Source organism: Syngnathus scovelli, chromosome 1, assembly GCF_024217435.2.
Source record: "Syngnathus scovelli strain Florida chromosome 1, RoL_Ssco_1.2, whole genome shotgun sequence".
NCBI classification, from domain to species: domain Eukaryota; kingdom Metazoa; phylum Chordata; class Actinopteri; order Syngnathiformes; family Syngnathidae; genus Syngnathus; species Syngnathus scovelli.
Genome location: NC_090847.1, coordinates 20,685,711 through 20,710,063, shown reverse-complemented (window position 1 = coordinate 20,710,063; position 24,353 = coordinate 20,685,711). Strand labels below are relative to the sequence as shown.

Below are 24,353 nucleotides of genomic sequence, written 5' to 3'. Positions count from 1 at the left end.
GGTATGATGACCCAGTCAAAGCTCCCTTCCTCCTCCTCAAGTGTGTGGTAGCAAAGAGTCCAGCAGTGGTACACTAAAGTGTTTTTAAAACAGTTTACGTCAAAACAAATGCCAACAAATAGCTCAGATACAATAAAACACAAACTGGTGAACAAATATTGAAACAGTCATCTCACACAAATTACATAGCCAGAGGTGAATTCATTTTGTAACCCCCCCCCTCGCTAGCACAATGAATACATACACAAATATTAAATACACTAGTACTCTTTGTTTGGTTTTATCGCGATGACACCAAAACAAGGCACATTGCTTCACTTCAAGAACTAAAGTCACACAAAACAAGAGTTGGAAGCTCTCTATGGAATGACGAGTTCATTTCAGTGAGAACCAAGAGTAATAGTTATGATTATTCCTTGATTTTTTCCAAGTACCGTATTTTCTGGACGATAAGGCGCACCTAAAAATCTAAATTTTCTCAAAAACCCACAGTGCGCCTTATAGTCCGGTGCGCCTTATATATGGACCAAATTTCTAAATTTAAACTGTCCCGAAGCATTGTGTCATGAAATTAATCATACGTAAGTGGCCTGCTGAAGACTATAAATCATGAATCAAAAAGACTATGGATCATTATTTTGTGATTATAAAGTAATTTGTTGCGTCTGAAGTTCAAATAAAAAAAGATACAATGGAGAATGATTTGATCTGGATTAAAAATACTACATGATGCATTATTGGTGCGCCTTATATAAGGACAAAGTTTTAAAATGGGCCATTCATTGAAGGTGCGCCTTATAGTCGGGTTCGAAATAATATTTAACATCTCAATTGTAGTTGTAGCAGCCGTGACTAACATCAGCTTGTTTACACTGCTAATGCTAACTCAGCTAGCGCTGCTATTTTCTTAAAGCTGGACATGTTTTTTTCTGACTAACATGACTCTGTACTTTCAATATGCTATGATGCATGGCCAAGTTTAAGAATCACACTCGCGAGAATCATGATTGTGAGGGTGCGTGTCTTCAGTCAGATACTCAAGTAGGAGAGAGGTTAATGAAGGGAAGCGGCATTCAAATGTTGCTGGCACTTTTACCACCGCAGACTCTTCAAGACACTTTACATCTTGACACTTGTATGACGGACTTAATACTGTTAAGAATATGATTCAAAACATGGCCTGAGCAGTAAAATGAAAATCCTACGCACATTCAAATGCTACACAGAAGTTTCCTTTTAATGAATGTGAGCGCATGGATGTCATAAATGTCTCACTCGGTGCTTTGGGGAGGGAACAATAATCCGCGACGCTTAATCAGCCAATTTGTCATATGATTGTTGGGGCTCGGCGCGAGGAATAATGGGCTCATTCCGCTCCCTGTAATGAACATGCAAATCGATACAGCGAGGTCTCAAGGCCGGCACTATAAATAAGCCTATTGATCATGTGCGCACATGCACACAGTCATCGTCTAACCTCCATCAGCCTGCAAGCAAATAAGATTACAGGCTTGTCAGATTGAGATGTATAGTGTAAATGATTTAGAATGCTACAGTATGCGCGTTTTCTTTTGCCAGCAAGTGCATATCAAAGGCGTGTCGAATCTATGCATGAAATATTCATTCAAAAAAAAATAGAGCAAAGTATGAACGATGTACAGCGAGGAGTGAGTGATGGGGCTAAATTGTATCCTTATTCTCACGATAGTTTGGCTTTATGTTGGTCGGTGTGCTGAGTTTATCAGGGTTGTTCTAGATTGAAAATAAATAGAGGATTTTAACCCGTACACACATTTCATTTCTTGTAATAATGTACATTTTATTGGTAACCAGTGCGCCACCGTGCCGCCCTGTTTTGATTTTCCATTATATTATTTTTTCATACACATCTACCTTATTTATTAATTTATCATTATTTTGGATAATAAAGAACTACAAATATATACAGTACAATGTGAAATCATTGTCTCACGTTAGACAACGCCTGCAGGATGACCTCATGATTAACTACCGAGTGCCAACAAGTCATTAAAGGAGAGCAAGTCATCTCTCTGTCTCCACTGGGACAGACAGACAGACGCCTCGTTATGGCGGAGGCTCTCCAGGGGCCTCTGCTTCTTGTTGTTGATGTTCTTGTTGGTGCTGCCAGGGGTGTTTGAAGCAACACGTTTCTGGAAAGATCCTAATTACTGCTCTTCGTCACTATTGTTGTGGATGTACAGCATGTGCATCGTTTGACGCAAACATGCAGCATTCAGACATGTTCCCATTCGTACACACACACCTACAATCTACGAGAAAAAAGAACATTCACATCTATGAGAGCTAATATGATGCCTCACCTCAAATAAACCCTTGTCATCTCCACCCTTAAACTGTAGTTTCACCTAATAAAACTTGACTAGTGACAAATATCACTGAGGGAAAATATTGCTGATTACGACATTGCCGTCTAATAGACACCTTTTCTGCTGAGTAAATATACGCCTCGAGGTATCATGTTATCCTTGCATCATGCCTCAATCACTTTGGGAATTAAACAAAACACAATTATGTATTTGATTAAATGCTCACCTCACCCTTTTTTGTTTTAAACTTCAGTTTTGCTGAAACGGAATGGTAAAAAAGCCTCCCACCTAACTGATGCCCACGCACTCCAAACTAATTTTGCCGTAAATCCGGTAAACATATTGACAATCACTGGGTGCATCAAAAAAAAAAAAAAAAAGCTCGCCCTCAAATAAACGTTTGTTTTCCTCTCCAGAATAAAAGCAGACAATTTGTATCAACCAATGTAACTTATAGCTGTATTGACAAGAACTATGTGCATACACACTAAATACTTCCCCTCAAATAAATACATATTCTCTCTCCAAAATAAAAAAGGTTCAAACGAACAATTTGATGTTTGAACAAATATCCAACTCTCCTCAAATGAACTTTTTGGCCCTCCACCACTTCTTCTGTTTTGAACCCATTTGGCATAAACAATTAAATAATACAGCAAAATACACCTCACCTAAAATCAACTGTTTCGCCCTGCCCCTCCCTTTCTGGCAATTTAAAATAACCCAGATCTCGCATCATATAAATACCACAGACTGTCATGATCTGGTGACATCCTACCCCTCAACTAACTCGAGTCTTCCGTCAACACAACAAAGTCTTGTGTGACTGTGCTGCAACTAAACACTTCCATCCTTTCAACATAATATTCCATCTGTAATTCCACTCTCATAAAGTATGTTAATAGCTCACCTTATGTATTTATGCATGCCTTTCTGATTACAGGCCATGTAAAGTACCAGAGGAGGACTGCGGATATGTAAATTCCATACAAACGCCGCAGTACAAATGTCTTGCGATATGCATATTATGTTGTTTTGGGCATTCTATCTTTGCGACTACACGCTGCTGCTGCGAGTTATCTATTATACAAGCAAAGCACATCTGCCTCATTGTGGATTAAAACATGATGATTTATTCATCTGGTCACTATCATATTTTTGTAAAAGGGAGTCAGTTTGAAGCATTGGGAGCACAAGCACGTACGGATATCAAAACCATGTTTGCTGCGAGGTGCCTGTGGACATTTTGGATTGGGGAGAAGATTTTTACGCTGCAGGGATGGAAAACTTTGAGTGAAAGTGCTCCAGTCAAACACAATTTAGCAACATGAAGTTTGGTGTACTTTCTATCATGAGTGCAGCCATAAAAAAAATCTCAAAATGAAAGTCTGCTTTTTTCAGGGGTACATATAAACATTTTGGTGTGGTTCTCATATGAGCACCAGAGGTTGTTGTTTTTCTTTTTTTTTTTTCCCTGACCCGCTCATAGCTTCTTCCGGAGGGCCTTATGACTGTCAACCCAAATAAATGTATGAGCACCTCATATTATATACAGTAAAAGCTACAAAACAAGCTGACAAATAACTTGTTTTCAAATCAGACGAGTAAAAACTGGTCAAATATTGAAAAAAAAAAAAGATATTATTAAAAGTGAAGACAATTTGCAATTCTAGTAATGACACGAATTTGATGCACAATTTATGTGGCGGGCCGTATCTGGCCCCGGGGCCTTGAGTTTGACACCTGTGTCATGGATGAACGTTTAAATTGACAGCACACAGGGGCAGCAAAGTAGTGCCCAAGGGAAACTTTCAGCCTATCCACAGTCTCTGCATCCTTTAGGAAGTCAAACTAAACAGTGAAATATGTGCTGCCTTCATTTGGAAGTGTATTTATCAGCAGTGCAATTGAAGAAGAGCAGCAACAAGAAATTAATGTTGAATACAACTGAGTTAGCGTGTTGGTGTGGCCCTTAGCAACCGTTTCAGTTTTTCCACATGGCAGCTTCGAGGAATTAACTGCCCAACTATGACTTGTAATATGAGACCGTGTGAGACCGCTAGGTGATTTTAAAACAGATAACGTCCACTGCTCGGTCTTTTGTGCCCCACAATTTTCAGGTCTTTTGACGGACTGTCAAAGACGCGTCGCAACGTCAACGAGATGAAGTTTGATGACTTAATGTAATTATGCATGAACCTTTTATAACTGTGCAAGATCAGAGTGGAAGGTTTTTGTCTGAGTATGACCTCACTTTTGGATTGATTGGCAGCTGTACCGTTCCATGAGCGTTGGCTCATATCGAGACACTTTGTGTTGTGCGAATCTAACGTTCCAAGTGCATGGTCCCGTCTCTTCCTACTTTAACTGCAGTTAAGCGTCACCTCGTAATGTGTTGTTTCAGCAAGCTCCATAAAAATGCCTTTGACCGGCGTGTGAAATCACATCATCAACTTTACTGGAGCGTTGCCGTTTTATCCAGTCCATAAGTCAGAAAGGCCCAGAGTCGGCACTTTTCTCTATCTGCATGCCAGAATTGGAACCTACTTCCAACAGTACCAAAGATTAGATGGGAAGCCAGTAATGACGTTTGGGAGGTTGCCAAAGAGATGAGTGGAGCAGCTGAAGTTTGGCTTTTGATCAGTTCTATTCCTCTTTGTGTGTAATGTTTGTGTTCTACATTGAAAAGTCAACTTCTCATCAAGTTCTAAGGTCAAGTTTAAGCTTTTTATCAAATATATTATAACTTAACAAAGCAATTGAGACTAACTGAAAAGAAAGCGGTGATACATAGAGTGATGAATTTAGATGACCAGCCCCCACGTATTTTTGCAGTTCCAGTGCTGGCACTTCCGCATGACTTTGCATATTGCCAAGTTTCTCCATTTAGCCAAATTCTCAGTTGCATCACCTCAGTCCAGATCAAATGGTTTGAACTCTGACGTTTTGTCCAACTTTAGAGCTATTTTTCTTCTTACGTGTTGGAGTCAAATTCCAAATTGTACAACTCTAGGGGTGTTCCACTAGTTGATAGCTTCAGTTTCAAAATCATGTCATCGGTGAGCATTTCAGAGCTAAGCCATGACATTTAGGCACGGAACTGTCAGGATATACACTTCTGAAGCACCTCATATCACCATATTGCCGGTATTAGCAAAAATCCCAGTATAATCCAGTCGGAAAGGCAACCAGGATGTTGGATCAGCATCTGTAAAGGTTACTATTCGTTGCACACAATACCCCGCAAATCCCACATATCCTTCACAAAAGGTCACACGAGCTCCTACCTTTGTAGAAACACTCCTCGCCGTGAACGATGGTAATCCTGCGACGTTCCGAGCAGGACGCGCGGTGCAGCTCACAGTGGTTGGGGTAAAGTTTTCCGTCTGAGCCGCACACGGGCTTGTAGTGAGGTTTGCAATGCTCCAAACAGTTACACTCCCCTCGACCCGTCTGCGGATTGATGGAGCAGCGGCGGCCCAGGCCGCAGTACTTGTGCTCGCATGGAGGCGGGTCGCTATGGTGGTTCATCAAACCTGGAAATGCAAAAGGGATGAAACAAACCTGTACTTCTGCAGATGGTCAGAAAGGGTAAATCTATCTAATACCCACACAATCCATAAAAAACATACTTGGTAAACCAAGAAATTGATTTAATATCAAGCATTAAGGGAGCCAAGACCAACTGCAAGACTTGAGAGCAGATTTTGAAGGGTTTAGATTAAGATCAAAACTCGAAGGAGAAGAGACCAAGTACAAGATTATCATGGGTTGGGATGCGAATCATGGCCAAGACTTAGAGGGCTTTGAAATGAGTCAAGACTCTCAGGCTTGAGCCAAATCAAGAGCCAAAGCAAAATTAAACTTGAGATTTCAAGGAGGCGAGAACAAGACATGGTGTTGTGGCGTAGTCATGTTTAGTCGCTTCTCATTCTCATTTATTTATATATGAATGATTAAATATGTAGTGGATCACACTAACCCATGAACATTTTTGTTAATATAAGTCTCGATAATGGCAACACCAAACATATTATTTCAGATGGATCAAATAGAAGCGCTCGCTAAAATGGCAGGGCTCAACCGCTGGGCGTGCTTGTTGGCGTGAACAAACCGATTTGGAACCTCTGACATCTTCCTAATACACACACAGGCACGGACACATTGACACACACATACACACACACAGAGGCAAGCGCGCTGTGACCTGAATGGAGACAGTCAATTTGCCACTTTATTAATTTCCGGCGGCTCTCCTGCGTAATGATTATTCCACGAATTTGCGCGCCGCGGCAGGGGCGAGCGTCCTGTGCCACCGGCGGGGTCATTGAAGGGCGCCCTCATTTGTCACCAGGACGCTTATACGACTATCTTTTTGTTGGACGACATCAGGGAGAAGATGCTTGTTTCCCCTATGACCCATGATGTTCTATAATGCCCAAATATTATCTAATGAGATTCGATACGAGAGATACGGTTTTTGTTTGAGAACATAACGTTGTGATTGACAGTCGTCACCAAAGGTGTATTATTCTAGTGCTATTCAGATAATTATACACACACAATTATTATATATATAATTATCATGAAAATGCGCTCGAGATAACAAGATGGGTGGATTTGGAATCAGCACAAAAAAGAACTCTTGAAAGGTTCAGTGTAATTTGAAACGCTAATATCAGTAAACGGTACGAGCATCAAACAGTAGAGTCAACGTCAGCGATGCATTTTGACTGTCAGACCTGGCTCATTATAAATATAATGTTACAAAACCCCTTTTTATAGGTTTGCTCACTGACACACCCTTAAGAGGACATGCAGAAGAACACAGACAATATCGTGACACTTTTACCGGTCTCAGCTGGCGTGCACAGCGAGTGTATTTTTAGCACACCTGTTGTCACGCAAAGATGGATTCATGTATGCACGGGTTTCATTAAATACGCCACCGGCCGCAGATTTTTCCCTCCCCCACTTTCACGGAACCAGTACGGTGCCACTTTGCTGACGAAGAAATGATGGAAAGATGTTTTAGACTCAGCAAAGACAAACGTCAAGCCGAGATGGAAAATGTGAGGGGGAAAAAAAAAACCTTTCCTTTTCTCACCCCCCTTCACACGGTCCCTCCCTCTGCTAATTGCTGCACCAGTGACAACACTTGAGCTCCTGCTGGCATAAACAAGTCGTGAAGATTTTATGAGAAGCTATTTGAGGCCTGAGAGCTTTCTCCTTCCCTTTGGAGGAACGCCACTAAGTCGCTTGGCTTTGAAACATTGATGACTTCTACCTCACTGGGTCTGAGTTTTATTATTTTATTTATTTATTTTTAACGGGGGAAAATCTGCAACTCTCCGTTGGGTTCAGGATAAGAAAATACTTGAGTTTGCGTTCACTCTGGAGCCATTCAGTTGTTGGGTTTTATAATGCTTTGGTTCATGTTCACATTAAGGCTTTGAACAGCAAGCAAACTCAAATGTTAATGACATTTTTTTTTTTTTTTTTTAAATTGGTAGACGCGGGCAAACATTTTTCAAATGTGGCATCGTTTTTTATGTTAAAAACTGGTGAATCCAAGGGAGATGACCTCTAATTAGAAAGGGTGCATTTTGCAAGAAACCCTGATTGCAAATGAGGTATTTATTCCATAAGTGGATAATGCACCCGGTGACTAAGGCACCACTATTTGAGGAAATGAGTATGCTTATAAGAACAATGCCTACTTGTAATAGACATCTGATTTATATGGTAAGATCCTCACATATTGTTCCTACAGGGAGGTATTCCATTCATGGCAAAATATAAAATGAATTATTTATGCATGCTGGAGGCCATGAATGAGATGTGTTCATCTGTTTCAAATGTTCATTGTTCTAATTAGACTAATTGCCTTTGTGCTTCCCCCAAAAATTGTTTGAGGAGATTAGCCCACAAATGTGTGCAGTATCACGCAAATAAGCTTTGTTGCATAAAAGCTATAGCAAATAATGAAACCTATTTAAGGTTGAGCAAACACATGCGCAGAACACATTAACGACAAGCATAATTGGGTGAGGCACTATTTCTTCTGTGACTAACTGCGGAACAGCAGTTGTGTAAACAAGAGCGGTCGCCTTTGCAGAGACGTCGAAGTTTTCAGATGTTGTGTTTTATCAACACATTAACTTTCTTTGAGTGAAATTACAAATTCACTAATTGTGTTGTCAATTATCATCAGAGGAAATTAGACTATATTTGATGAAAAATATAAACACATAACAGACATATGATTACTTTGATTTTCTTGAAGCGTAGTTAAAGCACAGAAAAAAAAAAAGGGATGTAGTTTCTTTGGCATGTACTATTTTTTTGCCTACAAAAACATCACTGCTCCAGAGTCTGTCTCGGTGATTAAAGTTGTCATCGTGTCGCCATGCGTGGTGACGACGGAACAACAGGGAGCCATGCTGATGGCTTAATCATAAGATACGCCATGATACGGGACCCAGACCAAGCGGAGGGTTTCCCGCATTTCCACAGTATGCAACCTTCTAAATGCATCTGCTCGCATACACACATGATTATGGTTGAAAACATACATAAGTGGGTAAAATATGAGACAAAATGTTTGGAAACTACAAATTCTCACAACCTAAATTAATTTTAAAAAAAATCTATATATATTATTATATATATTATATTAATATATTAAAACTACAGAGCAATTGGTCAACAAAATACTGGTACACTAAAAATAAAAAATATATATACAATATACTAAAAAAAGAAAAAGAATTGCCAACACACACAAGTACGTAGTACACAAAAAACTGAATGGAAAAAGACACAGAAAGAAAAATACAAGCATGTATTACAAAATACTGAAGAGAAAATATGAGGCAAAATATAAAAAAAAATACAAAAGTATTTGAGAAAATAAAAAACAGAGAAAAAAAAATTAAATAAACCCGACAAACCTATTAAAGAAAAGATTTTGTGCAATGTATTGCTTAAAATGGTTCAACCTCTACTTACGAACGCTCTCTCAGCATACAAATGAAGGTAATTATGATGGAGATGAAGGCTGACGGATGAAAAACGTGCCAACGAGTCGCCGAGGCGTGTAAACAAGATCTCATCGGAGGATGTGCCCTTCGAGGCCACGTTTCGACGCGAGTAAGATGCGTCTTTCAACATATTAGTCACATTGATTGTCTGCCATCACGGTGGGAAATATTTCCCGATTCGCCGAGCACAATCTCCAATTACGCCGCCGCGCTTTTATCACGCATAATTGTGCTTCTTTTTCATTTCAAATTGCTACTTAAAATCAACAACGAATTTCAAGTGCACCGCTCAAAAGGTATTGATTAAATTTTTCCAAAGCACGAGATGTGCACTTTGTCGGATGGATACTGTATTAAATGAAAGATTTAGGGCCGGGATAATTTAAATCAGTCAGACGATGACGTCGCATCAGGCCATGTTGGGTTGGTTGGTGGACAGATGGTTGGATGTATGGGTGGACAGTGAGGCAGCTTTTGGGTGGTCTGCCAAGCTAAATATTGCCTGAAAATTGTCAGGAATTCGTGACGAGCTCTCGGTGCGGGGACTCCCAATTAGCCTCGGAAGGGGTTTGTAATTCTACTGTATCACCTCCACCATGACCATTCTAATTATTTGAATGCAACCTTTCAACTTAGTGTATTGTCCAGATATCTTAGTAGATTTTTTTTTAAATGAGGAATTCAGGATTCAGTTTTAGAGATGTCGCCTCTGCTGTAGTTTATCACACACACATAAAGGCAATGTGAGCCACCTACAATTTTTATCAAAACATTTCTGTTACAGCCCATTCGATTGAACTTTCTTTTATTTGCAATGTTTCTTTTCCAGCTATACAAATACTACTTCTGCTATTAATTTGTCTTTGTGTGTTGAGGTAATAATGACTGCACTTGTGTCATTTTTGGGCTTAATCATACTATTTGCTGTCACGATCCGTTCTTACGTGACTGAAAGGGGAAATGCATTTCTTTGAGTAGGCATTTATTCATCCATACATTGGCCAAGGTCTTTGCTCTGTGTTTAGAGGATTTTTTGGCTTGTTGTCTGTGTGAACTCTACTGCTTCATTTTGCTGTGAAATCCCATCTGAGAGCTGGACACAGCTCGTAAAACGGAGACATTAAAGCTCAATTGACCTCACTTGTGTAATCATCAGAAGGCGGCGAATGTGCGTGAGGTGAAGCCTGAATTATTTATGACTTCCTCCTCCTCGCTCTCGTCAACGTGGCGGCTGCAAACGAGTTGCTGAAAACAGACCAGAGTGAGACTTTCCCTCCGGACATGTTATGCTAATGCAGCCTGCGCAATTACTACCACGACCTTGTCGACGTCCGGTTTGGAAGGAGAATCTCATGCTCATTTGAGGACATTTTGACAATATTTGTTATTACGTTTTTATGCAGCCCGGTGAGGAAGGGTTGATCTTTTTTTTTTTCTTTTACCTGATCAATTAGCCATTGTAACGCCTGTGCTGCTAATCCATAAAATATAGATGGAATTCACACTGCTATCACTACAGACTTCTTTCCCATGTTTACATTTCCAGCTTCCTTCCATAATGTGTGTGCGCTTTCAGATAAAAACAAGGCTCTAAAATGGCCACTTCGGATGGATGGAATTTTCTTTTATGTTGGTTTTTGTGAGACTTTGCGCTGGGAGAATTGAGCGGAGTCGTATGTTTGCACATTTGTGCAACATTGCGGGATGGAAGTCGTCTTTTCCCAGTCAATTAGCGCTGTCCCTTGTTTGCATAAAATGTTGAAAAAAATGTATATACTGTACAATATTAAAAATTACACACACTCGTCCCTACTGATGCACAACATAATAGCCATATTTCACTTAAGTGACATACGTTTTTTGCTAGGGACAGAAAATCACAAATTGAAAACTTACCCTTCATCTTTACGCTCTCGGTGATTCCATCCTGCAGGATAAAGAAAAATCGGAGTTAAAATAAACCATGCAAGGTGACATGGAACTTTTTTCCCCATTGAATAAAATAAACTTCTACTGCTATGCTACACGACGTTTAGTAGACACAACATACTAGCTGTCATATCATTATAAATCTGAAGTTGATTCTAATGCAATATAGGGGGCACTATAAATAGTAAATCCAACAAAGACCATTTTAGCCAATGAGACACGAGAAGAAAGACTACCAGACTCAATAAATACCAACAAATTGGGACTCGTCGTATCTGTGTCCAGACGAATGAATAATCGCCAAATATAATATAGTTAATAAACACATAGCATGTAAAGAACAAATATATCAAATAAAAAAAAGAAGTTAACACGCATATAATAATAAGAAAAGATAAAACACGGATTCTCTAGTGGTACTTGATAGAATCAATGCTTAAGTCCATTTTGGTTGCATTTAATTTCAATATATTTGTATTTTTTCTCTCAAAACTGTTTTCAAGGATTTTAGGTAGAATTTTTAATGAATTCTTAAACGCCACACGTTTGAATGAATGTTAAGCACAGCATTACTTTTCAAACTGTGCAATGATGTTGGCTTACAATAATATAAAATATACTTGGAACAAAACATATATTCAAGTGGCACTTGCCGTTAAAAAAAGAAAGACTAAAATTAATGTAAAGTTAATACATTATTTAAGAAGAAATAATAATAATAATAAAATAACTAAAACTGTGAATAAGTTACAACACTTAAATAAGAGGACAATATACAATACATTATTGTGACATCATTTGAATGATATCTTTATATTTAAAATAATACACTGAAAATGGCAAACATGTATTTGAATCCTATGTTTCGATAAACACGGCCTTGTTTTTTCCCCCTTTGTTCAGCCACCATTTCCCAGTAAAGACAGGGCATGAACATCGAGGAGGCGATCTTCCAAACAACTCCGCAGGCAGCAATTTTTGTCACAGTGAACCTGATTATTCCCCACAAAGGAATAAATAGTTCAGTCTCAAGTCCGTGGAAAGTGACTTGGGGAAAGAGGGAGTGGTGCATTTAATGTTGCTGGAAAAGACAGTTTGCAGCATCTCCAGCAGCGTGATGCGTGAATGCGGAAGAAGCAGCCATAAATATTTGATTTCTGCAACATTTGTTCTTGTTCTTGCTCAGAAAACTCCAAGCTGGCTGGCTGGCTAGCTAGCTGGCTGGGGAGGTGTTATGAAGAACAAGATGCATTATGCAACAGGTCAATAATCAACAGCCACAGATGCTGCTTGCTGAAAATGCTTGCTGAAAATAGCCATGGGAAACGCCAAAGCCCACGCTCAGCAAAAAACGATTAACTCCAGCTTGATACGATTCATGACATTCGAATGATCCACTGAAATTACAATGGGATTCATTTAAAAAATAATAGACGATTGATTTTGATTATGAAACAATTCTGTCAAATTACGAGATAATACATCTTAGGCTACTCTAATTACGATACAATATCATTTTGATGACGCCAATATATTTCACTGCAATGAGATACAATTCACTGCAATCGCGATATGAAAAAATGTGCCCCGATTACAATGGGATGTATCGTTCGCTCTATTTACGATACAATTCAAAATTCGATTCACTCCAACTATGACACAATTCACTGCAGATACATGATTCAATCCAAGACTGACACAATTCTCTCTCGATGCAATTAACTCCAATTAGCATATGATATGATTCCCTCCAATTATAATGAGATACAATACAATTTAATTCAATTACAACACAATAAAATTCATTCAATTACAATACAAGGCAATTTGCTCCAAATACGATACGGTATGACTCACTTAATAATAATACAATTCGCTCCAATGATGATATGATGTGATTCACCCCAATTATGATGTCATTCACTTCAAATGCGATAAACTACAGTTCATTCCATAAGATTCACTCCAACTGTACAAGCATATATATTATGTATATATTTTTTAAATCAAAAGCTCTACACGCAATTTTTAATTGATTGTAGGATCAATTTGGAATTTATGTGCTTTGGGGGTCATATTTTGTGGCATCCATCCATTTTCCGTATTGGTTTACCCCACGGGGGTCACGTGCGTGCTGGAGCCTATCCCAGCAGTCATCAGGCAGTAGGCGGGGGGACACCCTGAAATGGTTGGCAGCCAATCGCAGGGCACACAGAGACAAACAACCATCCACACTCGCACTCGCACCTACGGGCAATTTGGGGTGCTCAATCAGCCTAACATGCATGTTTTTGGGAAGTGGGAATGGGAGGAAACCAGAGTGCACGGAGAAACCGCACGCAGTCACGGGGAGAACGTGCAAACTCCACACAGGGAGGGCTGGAGGTAGAATTGAACCCGCAACCTCTGAACTGTGAGGTGGACACATGTACTAACGCAGTATCCCAGTTTGTGGCATATTCACAGTTAAATGTATCCATTTAAATCCATTTATTAATATGTTCAATTGTAAACAGATTTTAGCGGGTACGACAAAATAGTGGTTGTCTCAGAAGTTGATTAAATGGGAATGTTCTTGCAAGAGTAAATTAAAAATCCAGGTTTTTGATGACAAATGTTGGACAGTTACTTGCAGTGAAGGGTGAAATGAATACCTCTCTGTTTTCATTTTATTGGGCTAAGCCGGCTGAGCACAGTAGTGGCCACCTGTGACTGCATCTTATTCCTGCCTCCTCGCTTGCAGTGGTGAGCAGCTGACATTTAGCAAAGCTCCACAGGTGGAGGCGACATTAGCCAAAGCCTTATTTGCATAGGATACCCACACGCACAATTCTCACTCATTCTGTTTGAACAGAATGATTTCCCTCGGGGCTTCTGGGGGCAGTGAAGCAGCTCGCCTCCCACCCGTAGGGGGCGCCATTCAGCCAAACCCCTGGGTGACCACCCACATCATCTCATAATCTCTATCTCTTTGTAAACATTCCATTCCGAAGTGCATTATTTATATATATATATATATATAAATATATATATATAAATCCCCAGTGTTTGGATTTTGACCAACCTGGCACGTTTTGTCTGTAATAATGATCAAAACAAACAAATTCTATCCATTTTGAAGATTTGTAGCACTTTAACAAGACCACCGAATGATTTTTACCAAATGTCTTTTTTCGTAGCTGTACCTTTTGTATGAAAATGGGTTGTTTCTAATTCTATTTCAGCTTTGTTTTTTTGGCCTATTCATCACAATCCTCGGACCTAAACACCTAACCCCAACCCCCCACTCTATTCCATCTCCACTCAATCCATGTTAATCTGGATTAGCTGCGTAGCTCGGCCAATGCGGCACGGCAGTCTGCGGGATTTTGCGTGAGCACGCGGCTGGCCCTTTGACTCCATTTTGTTTGTGTTGATGTCATCGCATGGTGTGATGAGAATACAACCAAACACCAGAATGAAAATGGTTCGTAGTGTTTTTGATGGAAATATTTTGGTAAAAGGACGGGAATTCACAAAAATAACAATCTAATCGAGTTCTCTACTGTTTGTAAGTATGCAGTGGTAGTGTGGATTTGATCTTTTTCAGAAAGTCTCACATTAAACTTCCGAACAGTGAAAAGTAATGACAAAGCAGCTCTGTCACAGTCGCACATTTTTCTTTTTGATTGATGAAGCATTCGGTGAGTGATGATACCGCTATTAAAGGAGATAAAAACGGATTTTTGTTGTTGTTGCTAGCTTTAGTGAGGACAATCTTTTTTTCTGCTACAAAGCTACATCTATCTGTATTTTTGGACGAAAACTGTTTGGAAAAGGGTAACAACATCCAAAAATTCACATCCTTTAATTTGGCTGTTTTTAATCCTCTTGCAAAACAAAAAAGTCTAATATTTGCCTTCTGATATGTGTCGGGACAGAGAAATCGAATGATACATGCTGCATCTCTTTCCTTTGATTGATGTAGTATGAGTGATGGGACTGCTATTAAACAAGATACAAGCTCTTTTCGTGTTGTAGCGAGCATCTTTAGCAAGCAAAAGATGCCACAAAAAGGTCTGAGAAATCCATGTGGATTTTGGGAAGCAAACTGTTTGGAAAAGGGCAAAATCTCTCAAAAATCTCAGTCTATTGATTTTTTTCTCTATTGATTTGAACTTTGTTTTTTTTTCTGTTTGTTAAAGGTCGAAATCTCTCAAAAATTACAGTCTATTGATTTCTTTCTCTATTGATTTGAACTTTGTTTTTTTCTTTGCTGCTTTTTTTTTTGTATTTTTGCTCTTGCAGAGAAAGTCTAATATTCAGCTTCCGATTTCTGTCACTGTGGAGAAAAATAATGATACAGCAATCCTGTCTGAGACACACATTTTCTCCTTTGATTGATGTAGTATCCAATGATCAACGGCACGGCTATTAAGTGAGATAAAAGCCGATATTTGCTGTTTTTGCTGGTTTCTTTTGCAAGTGCAAGCTTGTGTACGCCTCATACCAACAATGTTGGACAAATCCACATGGATTTTTTATTTTTTTTTAAAAGCTGTTTGGAAAAGGGCACAAATCTGCTTACAAACCTTTTTTATGCTGTTGCTTTTTATATATCCATGTATAAAAAATCCACATGTTACTTATTTTAATTATAACTTATTGCAAAATGGCAGAAACTATTCGTCTGTATATGTGATTTTTTTTTGTATTACACATTAGAGAAATCGCCAGGGACTATCAAAAAATTTGCATCAAGTCGAAGTGTCACAGCCCCTTACTATTATAGTGATATTTCTCCTCATTAGAAAACACATGATATTTTTTGGGACTGGAAAGGGTGGCTGAAATGGATTCATATAATTTCCATTCATAATTTGAGGTACATGTCTTTTGAGATACAATCGCAGTCGCTGAAAGACCCGTATCTCAGGGCACCACAATATTTGAACATCAGAGATGCTGCCTTTGATCCCCTTTGCAGTAAAAGTCCATTATTTTAGCTTCCGAGTGATATTTGTGCTGAAAAAACGAATGACTCGGCAGTCCTGTCCGAGCCGCAAATCCATTCCTTTGATCGATTTGGTTTCCGATGACGGATGGCACTACTATTCAGCGAGACAAAAGCAGAACATTCTTTTTCTGTTGTCGTGTGTTAACGCACAATAGCATCGCTTTGAATGCTTGCCTCAACTGCTGTCACGATGAATAAGTAACTGAGAAAGTTACTGATTTGTTGGAAGTGGCAGAAACGGATGAACATTTTGATCTTGTGTTGTCTTTCTTCCATGTTATCTTCGGAGTCATAAAGAGTAGGTTTGTCAAAACTATGTGGGTTATTTTCTGTTATTCTAACGCCAACTCTGTAATACTGTATTAACCTGATGATTATTCTGAGAAAAAAACTACAATCAAAGCAAGAATAAAGCTCTCAAATCAAGGCAAGCTACTTCGTGGTTGTTGTTTGTCTGACAAGTGCGTTCTTCTGATCTAGCAGCTTTTGCGGAATTTCTTTTGCTTCAAGCAGTTGTGTTATTGAGATGTTATTATTGTTCTGAATAGGTTCTTGAAATACAAAATACAATATTTATACAAGTGTAGGTAATGTGCACTGGAGGGATTTTTTTAAGCTTTAGGCTTTTTGTTTTTAGAAGGGTTTTTCAGGTTTTACTGGCAGATATTTTTTTCTTTTTTGTCTTTCAAGTTGGAGCTTGCAGTGATAAAAACACTTGTTACGTATATGTTAAACTGACAGTAAAATATTATTAAATTGGTTTTGGGGGAAATCTTCAAATCTTGCTAGCAACGTCATACTCCAGTACCGTATTCCACTTAAACGTTTTCGTTATTCTAGTTACATAATTTTAACTTTGATCAAGTTAAGATCTACTGGTCCATGGCACTACAATTAGGTGTGATAACAACAGACTTTTTTTCATTGCCAATTGCCACAAAATAGAAATTGATAACACATCGCTGATCATTCAGACACGAAATCCAGTCATCTAATGGTAACCATACCAGGTAAAACAATACCTTATGTCGGAATCTCAAGACAGGCCGATAGGGATGCAACCCCTGGTCATTGTTAGGCATCCCGTCTGCGAAGAAGACTGTCAGCGCTGCCAGTAAAATGGCTGCTGACCACCATCCGACCGCCGTCATTGGTCTTGTCCTGTTGGGGAAGAACAAGCCCCAAAACATAATGAGCAACGTCACCCTTTTAAAGCGAGGCTATCAAATATGGTCTCTGCGATTAGATCAATTAGGAGGAAAAATAGACGCGTCACCAGGAGATGAAGATCGGGGGAAGACAAGGAGACGATGGATTAAGACAATTACAGCGAGGCCTTTACGAGTTAATGAGGCCTAGATTCCACAGTCGAGACCAAACATCTTTATTCATACGGGTAACTCAAAGAATTCACTTTCAACTTGTCCTCGGAGAACCGCTCCATTAGTCATCGCGCCGAAGCAAAATAATGTTGCAACAAGTGTGAAACTAAAGTGTGTTAACGGTGGGAAACGAATATCAGGTCGTATTGCTAATCAGTCAAACTCACGAGAGCTAATATTTTCTAACACTTGCGCATTTTTTGCCAACCTCTGCCCGCAGCTAATAATGAAAACTTGAACAACTTGGGGCCGCCCGTCTGTCAAATAAGTGTTTCCAAACCTTTAAGGAGCTGAGGCACATATTTTGTATTAGAAAAATCAAATAGCATGCACCCCTAGATTGAAATAACAATGATTTTGTCCAAATTTGCTCCAAAAAACACTTGAAATCTGAAGATAAATGATATTGATTACAGAAATTTTGATATTGTCTTAATTATGCTCATTATAGGCTAGGAAGAGTTATTATTGTGACTTTTGCCAACTTTTTCTATCACCCTTGCCAAGACTAACAAAATTAAATTTCCATACGACATACTCAGCTCAAGTTTCGATGAAAGTTACATAAGCATACACACGCGCATACACTCACATGCACACACACACACACACACATTTTCATTGGTGTTAGCACTTAAGCTCTCCATCTCGTGCTTAAAAAAGCCAGATAGCATCTCCGCCCTCTCCTGTTCCTGCATGCCCAATGAATGGAAGTGACATGCTTGCTATGTGGCTGCTAATTAGCACAGAATTAAGGAAAAGAGCATGCTTCAAAAAAGGCAATTAAGCAACAACAACTAAAAAGGTAATAAATGATGCAAGCAAACTTGCTGCTTTGGAGTCTTAAAACCTTCACAGCACTAGTTATTAAGTTGCGTCTCTGAGGAGTGTGTTCAAGGTGCTGTGATAATCCGCTGGGAATTACTGTTTGAAATCCAACATGAAGCATTTTCAAATGTTTGCTGTCAGAAAAGAAAAAGAACAATGTTTTGCCTCCAATTGCTTTAAGACCACAACCTGGAACTTGATAAATGATGTTTCAAAAAAAGGACCATTTTCTAGTTGTAAGAATTAAAACAACTAAATATGTAGTCAAATATATTAGTTGTAATTCTCATTTTACACTTTGTTTCCAACTCATTTGCCTTCTTATCTTCAAACAACAGAACAATAATACAAAGTTTTCTGGGGATGGCTTGCGGAAAAATGTTGTGAAAGTTCTCTGCTCGCCTGACCGACTTGCACCTTTATCAACCACCGGTCTCGTTCTATTTCCCGCCGTTGAGGTGCATCCTACCCCATCGGGAGTGGCGCATGCAGCTGCTTCTTCTCCGCCTCGCTGGAGCCGCAATAGCGGAGATAAAAGTGAGCCGGATTACTTTTTCCCCATCCGTATCGTCTCCTGGCAGCGGGCCAATCAATCTCTTTGTGTTAAATGACTTATTAATGACGCCGCTCTTGGGCTGATATGCACACACACAAACACACACACACACAAACACACATTCGCGAATAGTTTACTACAGTAGATCCTTTAAAGTTTGCCACAAAGGTAATATTATTTGGACTTCCAACATTTCTTGGCTTGTGCTATTTGTTTTTTCTTTCTCCTCAAAAGAAAGTTGCGGGTTAAATGTCATCAGATTTTTGTCATCTCTCTGCATCTGTGAGCTTTATGTAACTCATTCCGAACTGTTTGGCGACATTTTTCACTGACACAATGAAAAAAATTCAAAGGATTCGCAGTTTAGTTCATTCTTCTGTCTAGTCGATGTGATTTTGTTAATTTGAGTTAGTTAACTTATTCCTGGAAATAAGCAAAATTGACTATAGTTAGCCTTGACTGCTTCCCTATATCGGTTTAACATATTGCCTGTACGCAGAAATGTTAAAATTTGGCAGCAATAGGACACATTTTCTCACGGCGGGTTTCTGTGAAGGATCGCTGGAAATTGTCAAAATGACACTAATATGACCATTTCAAAGCAGAATGGCTTCTTGAGACATTTTTGTGCATTTCCGTTTGATTGACGTGCCTATTAAATGTCAGCGAAACTTGCTCCAGGGGCTTGAATTTTCAAAAACTTCTGAGTGTTGCTACCCAGCCAATTTTTCTTTGCACAAAGCGGGCTCAGTCTCAAAAGAATCTTGTTCAAATTTGAAGGGATTAACTTAAAATGTCAGCATGAGATTAATTTGCAATAATATCCCATCCAAAATGCTACTGTCCTTTTTTCAGTGCAACCTATTTTCTTCTGTACTCCACAGAGTCGCATCTGTGTGACAATTCTTTCCAATTAGAGCTCAGGGAATGTTTCATTTGAATAAAATTGCCATCCAAAGTTTATTTTTGGCCCATGCCCAAATACTTGCATATTAGAGTTGAGAGTCTAGTGCGCTGATTCTTAAAGTGTGGGGCAATGCGGGCTACCTCTAGTGGTAAGCGAAAAGATCAATGAAATATAACTGGTGTGCAAACTTTTTTTTTTTTTCCCAGTTCAATGCATTTGTTAAGTACAGCTAAGTCGTATTCAACTAGAGTGCAATATATTTGAAATGAATCTTTTAGAAATATATTTAGGACGATTTTTTACCGTTTTACACAAACCTGTATGTGTTATTATTTAACATTTTATTTCTTTTTGACCTGATATTGAAACTGCGCATAATGTTAGATTATTTTGATCATATTTGGTGATCCTTTAAGTGAAGTAGTTTTAGGTAGCATTTGATGTAAAAAATGAGAGCCACTGGTCTAGGTTCAGGCAAGTGTGGTCAAGGTTGGTCCTGGCAATGTTGTGACTGTCGATCTCCCAAAAGTAAAACTCAAAAACATAACTGTCCATTGCTTGCACGTATTTGTTTGAACTTAATGAAATGTCTTGAGGGCTGCTACACTTCATCTGACTTCTATCTCAAAAGAGACACCATTTTTTTTAATTTGGGGGTGTTCAAACTGTGGTACACACGCTATTGTCCTGCTGAGAACAAAACCGCCCGTCCACTTCCAAAGTCATCTGAGACTCATTAGTGCAGTGCTTATTGAGCGATGTGAACTCTCGTTACCCTGACCACATTCTCATTTACACTCACCATCTTCCTCTGAAGACTCAATGATGACACAGACATTGTGTGCAAGGGAAGGAGACATGACCTCACTTGGACCACTGAAGCCTGTTGGATTAGGGGATGTATTATGGACATTTGACCCCCGTTGGGGACAAGCGGTACAGAAAATGGATGGATGGATGGACTTTTCTTGTCATAATAAATATATACATATATGTATATATATCATAAAACGACAAAAGAGGGACAAACTAAAAACAACTTTCATTTTTTCCCTAGGTGATTCAATAAATATAGTATAAAATGAGACAGCTGAGACATAGGAGAAAGTGGAAAACGCAGGCGCGAGAGACCTGGGGCAGTGGGGGGGTGACGGTGCAGGTGGTCTCGTTCATCAAACCCACATATGCATGCAAGAACGCATACCCCTTGTGTGACTCCCCAGCCAGGTAGCTCAAAGCTATAATACACGGGCTGATGATTCAAGGTGTGTTCTTCTCTGCGGTGTGTTAGCACAGCAATGCTCTGTGTGTGTTCAGTCCAAACATGGCACTAGGTTGTTGTAAAGCCTGACAGTTCCTCAACATGCGCATAACAAATGAGGGTCAGTGATTCCCTGAGGGTGTCAAAGGTGGTGCACCTCTTAAAAAGTCTGGGGCAGGTTGAAGAAATAACAAGTGAGTTGCCAAATATTTGCAGCCAATTCAACCAATGGTGATCTTTTTCAGCCCTCTGAGGCCACCATACTTTAGTTTAGTTTGCAAGAATAGGTCAGCGTAGGCCACATTACAAACCAAGTCTACAGCAACCAGGATGTGATCCATGAGGTCAAAGGTAGTGAACCACGACACAGCAATACATTTTTCATACAGCGTCCGTATTGAATCTCATTAAGCTGTGCAGGGGTTCCTTCTGGTCAGGTGGCTTAAATTCCTGGACAAAAGCGATAGTGGGGGTCTGTTCCAAACCTCAGCCCACATTCATGTGTCAGTTTTTTGTAGTTACTACCAAAACAAAAGATGTTGTTTACCGTCAGCCTGCAGTTTCAAGCTGTTCAACCGCTTTCTGAAAGATTTATTAGTCATGAGAGGAAATATGGTCCAACATTCTCCACGGAGCATTTTCTGCTTATTCTGCCGTGAAATGAAAATTGTATGGATGCGCCATAAAAAGTCAAAATAGAAACTAAGGAAACAACAAGAATGTTCAATTTAAAAAGCTTTTAGGGTAACAATTGGATGACTAGTCCCAGTGACCTAAAGATACATAAAACACATAATGTGGTCGCGTCGTGAAAATGTCAACGTTTAAACTATGCAAGATGGCCCTCTTGAAATTGCTTCATTTCTTTGTCATTATCATAAATCACCACTGTGAAAGCATTACCGTCACCAAAAACTCAGATAGCACTTTCAGAATGTTTTGAAAATGTAGCCCCTCAATATGGAATTGGGGAGGCATGTCTGCTATATCATGACTTAAGGCACACCAAAAATTCAGAAGAAGTCAGGCCCAAAAGGACACAGGGAGTCAACCAATTGAGGGGCATTTTTCAACCAAGTGTCTAAGACAGACTGTTAGTTTTGGTCATTGGATGTGGGTGGAGTATGGGGAAAAATTGGACATCTAACAAACTCTCTACTGACGTATCATAAAAGGGATTTAAAAAAAAAAAAATGCCGCCCCTCAAGTGAGTTTCACTTAGCAATTTGGTGAGCACATCTATCATGAGGAGACCAACAAAAAAAGTCTCAAGAGGCCATACACTGAAAGACACAAGAAGTTTGCCTTTTGGTTGAAAGCCACCATAATTGGGCAATTTTTTCACATTTGTAGAGGTCTTTCAGGATAAATTTGTCACAGTGATCAACCACATGTATGTCACGGATGCAAATTTGCAAAGATTTAGTCCAAACAGAGCATAGTGGCAAATTTTGATGACTCGCCATAAAACGTGAAACTCTAATAACTTGACTCTCCAAGCACCAAAGCCTGCCCAAAACAGAAACAATAACAATTGAAATGGAAATGTATCACTGCAGGCAGCTTTAATTACACTTACTCCACTTTTGGATTGGCAAAATCCACAGATTTGCCTGCCCGTGCTACCAGCATTGGCACGCGCGCTCATAAGGGAGGCAACGCTGCACTCATTACATCTGAAACGACTCCAGTGGTGCAACTTTGTACACTTTTTAATAGGCCCGCCGAGTTGTGTTTACACACTACTTGCTGGAAGAATTGTCCCTTCAGTCCTTTTACCTGGACACTGAGCTCACCAGAAGATCATCAAACATCTTTAATTGGATAATTAACATGTAAATATTGTATTAATAGGACGGGATCGCTCAAAAGCAGAGACCTATGTTACTGCTGATTACTAAAGACATATAAAATATAAACTTCCTCATAGTAGATTTGTTGCTTACATTGCCAATGCCACAAAACAAAATATTCTGTGAATCTTGAAAGACTAGCCAAAATGCTCTAAATGTGAATAAACATTTGTACATTTGCTTCTGGAGGCAAACAAAAAAGCAGAATGAAGTGTTGTGCTCTTTAGCATGTTTACTGTGCACTCATAACTAGCACTGCTCTCACTGTTATGTTTTGAGATTGTATTTCCTGCTAACTCATGTTTGGAGGATCAAATCTAGTCTGAGGCTTTTTGTCTTCAAAGGAATTTCTGAAGCGTGACCCTCCTCGCGCCACGCCGAGATGGAACTCTGAGTGGATTGTTGGATTGTTATTGCCAAAAGCTTGTTTAATAGAGACGGCCGAACAAGGCGCGTTTTCCACGTTAAGGATGGGTGAACGCCTGCTCCATGTCGGGGCTCTTTTTCGTTTTGTTTTTTGTTTTGGCAGATGTAAGAAGGCTTAAAAGATGAGGTTGGGTAGGTCATCAATTGCTATTCGCTGCCGCTCAAACATGCGCTATCAAATGCCAGATGTGTGTGGAAATGCAACAAGGGGCGTGATAAACTACTGTGCCAAATAACAGACGCTAACTATACTAACTCTGTAACAATTCTCTCAAAGTTAATTACTAGAATCACTTGTGGTATTTGTTTCCCATATGTACATAGGCACCGTGTTAATAATTCATAATGTTATGATTGCAATAGTATTAGTTTTATGAACACTTAGACCTACCACACTACTGTACTGCATTGCAATTGACAGTGACTGCCTGTTTCACATGCTTTACAGTGAATATTAAATATTTATACGTAACTCTTGTTAAATGCCAGGTTTGTGATTTTACATATGGGAGTCAGCACATACCTGCCACCATTTAAAATGACTCTAATTAACTGAGAATAAATTTGAGATAAACAATCTAATTGCTTTGCCCTTTTAACAGTTGTTTATAGCTTAATGCAATCAAACAATGCATAACACTTGTTTTAACACAAATGGTGCGGCAATACATGTAGGCAGATGATATATAAACTCTCAGGCATCATTTAAACTGCTTTGTCTGCATGACTGTGTTACGCTGTCACCTGGTGTCTGAGTTGCACACTCGAGTCGGCACCGCAATGATTTAATCACGATGCATTATTTAGTATTTAATTCTTTAAAT

General features: G+C 39.3%; 1 protein-coding gene across 4 annotated transcripts in view; it reads right to left on the bottom strand.

Moving 5' to 3' along the window:
* Nucleotides 1-24,353, bottom strand: part of fstl5 (follistatin-like 5) — a 75,486-nt gene that overhangs the window by 41,406 nt on the left and 9,727 nt on the right. For all 4 annotated transcript variants that reach the window (XM_049763497.1, XM_049763727.1, XM_049763651.1 and 1 more), the window contains 3 exons: nucleotides 17,339-17,477; nucleotides 11,288-11,318; nucleotides 5,636-5,884 (listed from right to left, as the gene is read on the bottom strand). In XM_049763497.1, the coding sequence (XP_049619454.1) occupies nucleotides 5,636-5,884; nucleotides 11,288-11,318; nucleotides 17,339-17,467 (409 nt within the window). In that variant the 5' untranslated portion in view covers nucleotides 17,468-17,477. The remainder of the gene's footprint in view (nucleotides 1-5,635; nucleotides 5,885-11,287; nucleotides 11,319-17,338; nucleotides 17,478-24,353) is intronic.